General features: G+C 43.3%; 1 protein-coding gene across 4 annotated transcripts in view; it reads left to right on the forward strand.

The window, feature by feature from the left end:
- LOC311030020 (mediator of RNA polymerase II transcription subunit 13-like) overlaps nucleotides 1-7,061 on the forward strand; it is a 66,151-nt gene extending 59,090 nt beyond the window's left edge. For all 4 annotated transcript variants that reach the window (XM_084035505.1, XM_084035506.1, XM_084035507.1 and 1 more), the window contains exons 20-31: nucleotides 86-284; nucleotides 375-657; nucleotides 751-1,003; nucleotides 1,094-1,282; nucleotides 1,362-1,585; nucleotides 1,709-1,851; nucleotides 1,988-2,146; nucleotides 2,401-2,565; nucleotides 2,890-3,053; nucleotides 4,174-4,338; nucleotides 4,469-4,578; nucleotides 5,131-7,061. In XM_084035505.1, coding sequence (XP_083891631.1) covers nucleotides 86-284; nucleotides 375-657; nucleotides 751-1,003; nucleotides 1,094-1,282; nucleotides 1,362-1,585; nucleotides 1,709-1,851; nucleotides 1,988-2,146; nucleotides 2,401-2,565; nucleotides 2,890-3,053; nucleotides 4,174-4,338; nucleotides 4,469-4,578; nucleotides 5,131-5,263 — 2,187 coding nt within the window. In that variant the 3' untranslated portion in view covers nucleotides 5,264-7,061. The remainder of the gene's footprint in view (nucleotides 1-85; nucleotides 285-374; nucleotides 658-750; nucleotides 1,004-1,093; nucleotides 1,283-1,361; nucleotides 1,586-1,708; nucleotides 1,852-1,987; nucleotides 2,147-2,400; nucleotides 2,566-2,889; nucleotides 3,054-4,173; nucleotides 4,339-4,468; nucleotides 4,579-5,130) is intronic.
- Nucleotides 7,062-9,796: the final 2,735 nt, after the last annotated feature.

Consider the following 9,796-nt stretch of genomic DNA (forward strand, 5'->3'; position numbering starts at 1 on the left):
GCAGAACTACATCACATGTTGTAATAAAAGGTGAGATAAGCGTTTGTAATGAGATAATGAATGGGAACCTCAACTCCGCTTCCAGACGTGCCGCCTCGGGAAGCACCGTCCTCTGGCCCAGGTGTCCAGGGACGGCCTGGTGCGCGTGGGGGAAGAAGTGGAGCCAGAAAAGCTGGAGGAGCTGGACGTGGACCAGTGGGTGACTGGACCCTGGACTGGACAGCAGCACACTGACAACCTCAGCAAACTCAAACTCTACGCTTACGCCTGCAAGCAGCAGCTTGGTGGGACTATTTGAATGGACTAATCATATAGGCACTTCTATTGGGCTCTTGTCTATATTTTAAAAATCTGTTTTCTGCCCCTTCTTGCAGGTCCCCAGCTGTCAGCCCTGCCTTTGGATAGCAGTCTTCTGCTGCCTCCCAAAGTCCAGCCTCCCTTAAACCCCACACCCTCGGCCCATCCTGCCTCTTCGGGGCAGCCTCAGGCTTGGGGCCCTGGTGCTGAACAAGCCCCCGGAGCCGTTAGTTCAGGAAACGCTTCGACTCCGACAACCTCAAACCCGACGGGGGAGGCGAGCCAGGGAGCACCCGGTGACGCTAAAGGGCCTTCCAGTGCCACACCACCAGCCAACACACCAGCAGAGAACCCTGAACTGTAAGAGCCCCGTTATTAAGGACATTAATTCAACTCAAGTTCTGTTCCAAACGAATTCAAGCATACATTCTTTCTTCCCGTCCTCTCTTTCAGCACCGCCGAGCAGGCCAGGATCGGCATCCCCACTGAGCCCGACTCAACGGACAGCCTCGCCAACCCACCAGCTATTGTCATTTACATAGTGGATGCTTTTCTGAGCTCAGGTGGAGCGAGAAACGATGGGGGGGAGGAAGAGGAGGGTAATGAAGTGGAGGCCAGTAGCATTTGGCTACTAGGGCTACTTCGCTGCTACACGGAGATGCTGCAGACTTTGCCTGAGACGATGAGACCAGCGCTGGTGCTCCAGGTAGGTTAGACACCAGACAGATGTAGACAGAGTTCACTCTTACTCTTGTGATCATGCTGGTTTCTTTACATTTCAACGTGTCTTACTTAGGTGGTGCCGTGCCAGTACCTCCTCCAGCCGACCAGCGGTGAGAGCCATTTCTACCTGCAGCATCTGCGTTCCCTGTCGTTCTCCTGTTACTCCCAGTGCAGACGTCTGCTGCCCCAACAAACGCACATCAAGTCCCTGACTGGCTTCGGTCCCGTGTCCACTGTCAGTTCTGTCCTTAAGGGTCCAGATGTAAGCTTGAAAAATTGAGCAGCTTGTGTAGAGTAATATACTTGCACATGCCTATATTAATCGTCTTTTCCTCCTCCAGCACCCCAGCCCACTGCAGCTGTACACGCCCCCCTTCATCCTCGGCCCGATGCGACCCAAGCAGCCGGAACAGGGCGAGATATGGGCTGAGATCCCCGCCAAATACAACGTGCTCTTTGTTGGATACTGCCTATCACACGACCAGCGCTGGATTCTGGTGTCCTGCACCGACCAGCAGGGGGAGCTCCTGGAGACCAGCATCATCAACATTGATGTACCCAACAGGTGAGGAAACGCGGTTAATGATCCTAATTCTGTACACAGTTTTCCATTTTTAATCATTCTGCTTTTTTTTTGTGTGTGAGATAAAGCTCGTATAAACGTATATTTTTCTTTTTATTAATTCAGAGCACGACGTCCCAAGGTTTCGGCCAGGAAGATGGGCTTACAGAAGTTGTGGGAATGGTGTATTGGCATCATCCAGATGACCTCACTGCCATGGAGGATTGTAATTGGTCGATTAGGCAGGCTCGGGCACGGGGAGCTGAAAGGTGAGTTCAGAAGGAACTGGACTGTGTTGAAGGTTTCCCAGAATGCATCTACAGACAAATATAAATGAGTCAATGTTCATTTGGAAACTCTTCGTATCTCTAAATATCCTCTTGCCCCTCTCTCTCTCTCACCCAGACTGGAGCTCCCTCCTCGGGGAGCATTCCCTCCATTCAATAGGGCGCCAGCTGAAGGAGGCTTGTCGTATGTGTGGGATCTCCGCCGCCGACTCCCCCAGTATCCTCAGTGCCTGTCTGGTAGCCATGGAGCCGCAGGGCTCCTTTGTGATCATGCCTGGTTAGTAGCCGGCCCACTTTGAGATACTGTGACATAATGAATGGGGATGTTTATGGTTATGGTGAACATAATATTTACTATTTCTTTAGGTTACTGAAAAATTGACATTTGTGCCGATAAGAAAAACAGTAAATGAGCTACAGCATGAAATAAAAAATTATGCTTTTATATATGTAGACGATTTAAACATATTTTTTTGCCAGGCCTAGTGTACGTAGTCAAGTGTCCTGTGCTGTGTGTCTCTGTGTGTCTAGATGCCGTCACCATGGGCTCGGTGTTTGGCCGCAGCACTGCTCTGAACCTGCAGACCTCGCAGCTGAACACACCTCAGGATGCTTCCTGTACACACATCCTAGTCTTCCCAACGTCCGCCACCACCCAGCTGGCCCCCAGCTCCTACCCTACCGAGGACAATAACGGTAAGGACAGGCAGGACAACAGTCTCGCTGAAGTTAAGAGATGGCTTATTGTGTATTGGGATATGGATACAACCAAACTCTTGTTCAAACATGGTTTAGATGTATCATTTTGGACCAACAGATGGCGTCTTTGTGCTGAAACATCTCTAGATTTAGTCCCAAATGGCTCGTGCAAAAGATTGAACAAAGACGTGCCCCTTTGTTTGAATATTATTTGTGTTGATTGGAAATTATCCCCAACTGGAGATGTGCCATTATTGGTTAGCACATTTAAAATGAATGTGCTGTGCTGACCCCGTGTCTTTTCTTGTTTTTCCCCCTCAGACGACATGTTCGATCTGCCCTTTCCTGATGAACTGGAGAACGACATTGGCCACGACATGATGCTGATCACAGGAAACCTCCACCCGTCCCCCAACACCTCTCCCGTGCCCTCGCCGGGCTCTCCGTCTGGGATGGGAATGGGGTCACATTTCCAGCACACCAAGGTGAGTCGCCATGGGAAAGAGGGGAGCAGCAAAGGACACCCGTAGGGCAAAAAGCATGGTGCTTTATTCACACATTACTACCTGGACATGTTTTTTTTATACTCCTCTGATTAAGTTACTTAAAAAAAATTAAGAAAATAATATATATATATATATATATATATATATATATATATACTTCCAAATATAAGTAGCTGGGCGACCTAGAAATACCTATTCAACTAAATACTTAATCAACTGTTGTCCTATATGGCCTACAGAGGAGATCATATACAATACAATAAGGATTTTGATTGCTATGTACAAGTGTTTATTACAGAAATGTTTTATTGGAAACTATAATGCATACCTCTTCAGGTTCGGATTTGATTTTGTACTTTGAAACATGGGAGCTCGTTTCCTGCCGTCCTCGCTGACTGACAATCAACTCCTTGACGTTATCAAACCAGAATCAGAATTATAGTTTTGCCAAGTATAATAGATGCATAGGAATTTGTCTCGGAGGCACAGGAGACGAGACATGTTGACAACCTATATTACAGAACATTTCATTCAGGGCTGACAAACTGTGGGAACAGCGTGTAGCTGTACAATAATATGTTATAGGGTAAAGTAACCGTTTTGCATAATTATGCGAGCTGTGTGTGTCATTATCAACCTCCGGGGAAAAATATGCAAACGTGTTCAAAGTCAAGTCCAAAAAAATGAACTTGACTCAATAGGAAAAAATAAATATCAGCAAATAAAATATGTGTGCGTTAAAATCAATAATTATCCTCCTTAAATGGTGGATCTGCATGTGTAACTTAAACTATACTGTATTATACTATTTTTGACCTGCAAGAATTTCATGCTATTACTTGATATGAAGTAATTTTGTGTTTTAAGCACAGCTCCAAACACGGGAAACCAAATAATAAGCCGATCTCATATGGCTATAACAGAGATCCCCTTTTTTAATATGACATAAAAATCAGTTTTGTCTTTGCTTTTTTTAATGCTTTCATGCATAACCATGAAAAAACACACTCATGCCGGAGCAAAGGCTGAGAATTGTATTGATGTGGATGAATATATAAAAGAACCTTGAGAACCTGGGCCTTCTCCTGTGTGTGCATAGAACCAGGGGGAGCGCTTGCTGTCCAGGGACAGTCCACCAGAGGAGCTGAAGCAGCAGCCGCTGGCTCTGGGCTACTACGTCTCCACTGCACAAGCAAATGGACTTCCTCATTGGTTCTGGGCGTCCTGCCCGCAGGCTGAGAGCCAGTGTCCACTCTTCCTCAAGGTACTGAAAACAGGAATTTGTGCAGAAATACTCATAATCCCGTGATTCCATATGAAAGATGCACATAACTTCTCTATCCAGTATAGCGAGGAGTACTTTTGACAGCGTGCCCTTTGTTCCTTTACTCCAGGCTTCCCTCCACCACCACATCTCAATAGCCCAAGCAGATGAGCTGGTGTCAGACAAGACCAAGAGGACCCCTCACCCCTTAGACTCAAAGACCACCTCTGACGTGCTCAGGTAAAATACATAACACATGTTGACCCGTAGCGTTTCTTTATCATCTGCTGTATAGAAAGCAGATCCTGGAGGGTGAGTAAGAAAAACGGACTGAAGCCTTCAAATAATTACTATTATTAACCAATGTTTTTTTCAAATTATTTTCTTTTCATTGCAATGTGTGCTCAGGTTTGTGTGTTTAAGTTGCTCCTTTATCATGTTAAAATCTATTATTTATTCATGTGTCGCTGTAAGCTACACAATTGTGTTTGATTTTTAACTGGCACATAAAGGTGCTTTGATTGTCTCCCAACGATCCTCAGCGTTAACAGTCAAATCAGCAGCAGTGCTGACAGAGCCAACAACCTGAGGGGGAACCCGAGGGAGAGAACCTTAAAAAGAGAACCTTCAAAAAAAATATTCAAATCAATATTGAGAGTTTTATTGCATACTTGTATGACATAGGCAAACAAGGTGGATTAACTTAATTAACGCTTAGAAAATAACAATTCAAATATTTTTTTTCAAAGGTAAAAAAAATGAGCTGAAGTTGTCTTATTTTTCCAAACGCAGGTTTGTGTTGGAGCAGTACAACGCTCTCTCCTGGCTGACGTGTACGCCCGCCACCCAAGACCGCCAGTCCTGCCTGCCGGTCCACCTGGCTGTACTCGTCCAAATGTACAACGCCATCCTGAACATGCTTTAGCTGCGTGGGGGACATCAGAGACGACTCTAGGGGGCCGACGGTTACCTTCATTTCCTCTGTGCCTACGCTTCCTCCCTCTGGGCACCAGAGAGCACCAGAGCTCTTCTGTTGTTTCGGGGTGGACATGGATTTAATGGCTAAATAAAGGACAGGGCAAGTCAAACTCTCCCATGCCTGGAATGTAATTAATAAGAAGAGTGAAGCGCTCCGAACAATAACGCGACTCCTTAACCACGACAGCCCCTGCAAGCCCGGTACAGTGTGTACCTTCGCGACTGGTCCTGTGTCAGTTCATGGTGCTTTCCGAGGAGACGACAGATGGATCTATCCGACTCTGCCCCCGTTTTACTGACATATCACAGCGGTAACTTTCTCCTTGGTGGAAATAGCATTATATCCCACCCGGGGCTACACCTCTCAGTGGCATTTGAAGAAGCATCTGACATTTACAGAGACGCTTTTTACGATTCCATTTCCACCTTCACCTGTGAAAATGGGACACCCGTGCAGGGCCACACAACTCCGTGTAGGACAACCAGCAAAGTGGCATGGCAACACAAAACACATGGCTTCGTTCCATCAATAATGCTTTTCCATTTTTTTTTTTGTATAGAACTGCACTGTTGAGCTTCTCGGGACTTGCAGTCAGTCAGTGAGACGTGCTTTTACTCTGAAAGGGGGCAAACGGCCCTCAGTTACTCCGGAGGGGAGTATTTGATAATGGCACTTTTTTTCCTCACCTTCCAAAGTGTTGTAGATATGAACACAACGGAACACGTTTAACCAGTCAAGACAGAAGTGTTGTTTATAATGTAAGACATACATTTGCAAAGAATTGAGACTTATTTTTTAATATTTAAAACAAGAAAATGAGAAACTTAAAACAAGGCCTTTTTTTCCCAAATAGACTGTTAATTGTCTTGGGATCCAAAATTAAAATTGTCATTTTATTGCAATTGTAAAGATGCCATATTTATACAAATTATATCATGTCATAGAATTTGATTTATATACATATATATATATAAATAAATATATATGTGTATATACATAAATATATATTACCTCTTCCAAGCAGGCACTTAATGATGAGGACGATGGACACAACCGTCTCTTTAGAAGTGGACACCGTATGAACATTTATCTTCTTCTTCTTTTTTTACTTTCTACAGATACTGAACATTTTACCTTTTTATTTAATGAGTTTAAATTAAACGAATTGATGCAGGAGATACAGTATACTCTATATTTATAAAGTGTTCCTCTTCTGCTAAAAAAAACTTGAATAGGCAATAGAAGACCGTGGTATTTGAACATTGCAAGGTTATGAAATATTTAAGAACAATGCTTTATTTCATTGGCTCTCCTAAATGATGTCAAGCAAACCATTAGAAAGGCCTGTCTCTTCAGCTTCACTCCGTCTGCTCTTTGTTAGATTCCTAGCATGTTTGTATATACACTTTTCAGCCGTGTTTTTTCTGGAACTTTCTTAAAGCTGTACATTTCATGCTGGTTGGTTTACTTTCAAGTGATTCATATCAAAGTATTTTTTTGCTGTGAGCTTTTTTGATATACAGTATACAGTACAAAAACTCATTTAATTACAGCCGAGAGGTTGAATTGCCAAGTAAGTGTACGCAAATGTACAGACGAGGGCAAGTTTGCAAAAAAAAACACAAAAAAAAAAAACAAAGTTACATCTGTCATCACTTTGAATATCAAACAGACCCGCTTTAGTGGGAGAGATCTGTTACTTTTACACTCTTTTTTAGTAAATTATTAAAACTCTTGAAAATGATGTTGTGCTCGCTGTTCTATTTTAATCCAAAACACTGCTTTATTATTATTTCATTTATGTAATCCAAGTCTGAAAATCAATGGTGAAATGAAACAAAATATATTTTCTCAAGCAATGCACTAAAGTACAAATACACTTTTTTTACTGCAGCACTCTCCCTTAAAATGATCTTATGAAATATGATGCATTCCTATAGATCTGAGGGAAACTATCATTAGTTTGATTGCTGACAATACTTCTGTACTTTTACATTGTTATTTCAGGGCCTCTACCTGTAAACGAGTATTTGTACAGTAAGGTATTGCTACTATTACTTAAGGAAAAGATCTGAATACTTCGTCCTCCACTGCTGATAATCAACTCACAAAGTACATTATATTAAAGGAAACACACACAGAGACAGACACAACAATCAGATGAAAGTTGAGTATTTATATTGAGTTGTGAGCAATTATCTCTTTTCAGAAACAGTAAATGTTGGCGCATGACAGTACGCAGATGAAATGCTGTGAATCCAGTGTGCAGCAGGTGAGATGTTAATCTAACAAGCCACGTGAAGAGGGAGATAAGCCCTGCATTGCACGGCGCTGTCGAGAGGTGTGAATCATTGTTTTCATGCGTCTTCTTCCATATCACAACATCCAGAGAGATTACATCGGAGGCTTCGCCGCAACAATAAGCACTGCTTCTGCCATCGTAAATAATACCCAATGTAAAGATGTGATGATACCCTGAACTTTGAAGGAAAGCAACTGACTCTTTGAAGCTAATGAAAACAGTGAATGAAAGTGTTGAGTGACTACTGTATCACCCAGCCGTCCTGTTCAACAAGACCGTCTAGTTTGATTGGATCGGTCCGGTTCACTCGTGCAAACACCTGTCAGGTGCCATAGGTTTAAAAACAAAAACAAAAAGGCAACAAACTGAGGAAAGTGGTAATGTGACGCAAAACAAAACAAGGAGTGCCACATTAGTGTTGCACTGTATTCAAAATGAAGCCACCACCAGGACTGAAGGCTGCTGGGAACTCCACGCCGCAGCGGCGCGTTTGAAGTCAGACTTCACACACGTCATGCCGTAGGCTCGCTGGCATGTCTGTCGCACGATTTAGAAATTAGTTCAATTAGGGACAACCTCAAATATAGGAGAGTCAACCGCCTGTGTGTGTGTGTGTGTGTGTGTGTGTGTGTGTGTGTGTGTGTGTGTGTGTGTGTGTGTGTGTGTGTGTGTGTGTGTGTGTGTGTGTGTGTGTGTGTGTGTGTGTGTGTGTGTGTGTTAAAGGGTTGGGTATTGTAAATATACATATCCTACATATGAAATGCATTAATGCACTTGCCAAAGAAATGTTATGGACTAAATGTTCTGTGCGTTTGTATTCATTCTAAAGGGCGTCCTCTTGAGGGAAAGTAGGAGCGCCGCTGCGTTCGTGTGGCGTGGTTGGAACATGTGAGGACAACGGAGATGAAGAGGCAGAGAAGGAAGTTGGAATCGACCATCAGGGTCACGTAAAATCCTTGAGTGGAAAACTGCATTTTAATTGAACCTGGAAAAAGCCTAGTGCACAAGAAAATGAGGCGGCCTTTGGGGGACTGGGCAGCTCGAGGACACCGTGAATGAAAAGGAGCGGGTCGCTGAAGAGTCACTTGTGGTGGTGGTGCTGTCTAATGGGCGTCACAACTGGAGGCAGTGGACTCTAAATTGACTGCAATGTGTTTTCCACAGATGGCCTATTAGGCCATGGCCATTCACCTGTTATCTTGCTTGCCAAGTGCATTCCTGCAGCCAAATGGACTACAGACTGGACAAAAGAGGGCCAGCGTCTGGCTTGACGTAGCATTAGTGCAAACACAATTAGAAGTCAATGACGTTTTATTTATGCCCCCCCCCCCCCATCCCCCCCAAGAGTGCACAGTGCGAGACGACAAGGTTGTTAATAAAAAAAAAAGCCCTCTTAAGGCAGTGAAAAGGTTGACTTAACACTAAAATTCCGTCTTATTGTTGTGAAACATAATAAAAAATAAACTGAATAGTGACATGTAAAGGAAATGTATTATACTATACTATACTATACCAGATACACAGACTCTACAGGATAATGCCCACAGCTTTAGTTTACAGGAAATACTGTAAGTCACAATTGTGTTTGTAGAGCTGATACAAGAGTGAAATAGATGCATAAAACAGCAGAATCTAAAGCAACGTAAGGTCCAGAGAAACAAAAACAACATTGGAATTGAAAATGGCTAATCATTACGAATTATTTCCCTTCCTTTATTTAAAGAATGTACAATATATGACATAAAGTAAACACAATTAATACAAACAGGTGGAGAAGAAGCTTCAAAACATTCATATTCAAAATGGTAAAAAAAAAAAGATTTATGATGTCCAAAATGTAAAAATAAGATATATATTTTTTTTAAAAGATGAGGAGCACTAAATTGGGATTGGGATGTGAAGCCTTTTTAGCATTTCTGTTTATTTTTAACAAAAATGTCAGCAATTTAAAGTAATCTGCAAAAATATACCCAGTGTAGGAGGGAGTGGTGTCGTTCCTGATCGTTAGGAATTCTTCAGTTACTTCACAAAACACAGAAACAGTCATTAAAATGCGGTACAGAAGTGACCGTGTCTGCTCGGCCCCAGAACAGAAGCCCGTTCTGCCGCTCCTGACGACCCGTGAGAGCGCTCCTCTTGCAGGCGTGACTCTGGCAGTGCCGAGCCGTGTGCTGTTT

This window comes from Eutrigla gurnardus (genome assembly GCF_963514095.1).
Source record: "Eutrigla gurnardus genome assembly, chromosome: 19".
Taxonomy (NCBI): Eukaryota; Metazoa; Chordata; class Actinopteri; order Perciformes; family Triglidae; genus Eutrigla; species Eutrigla gurnardus.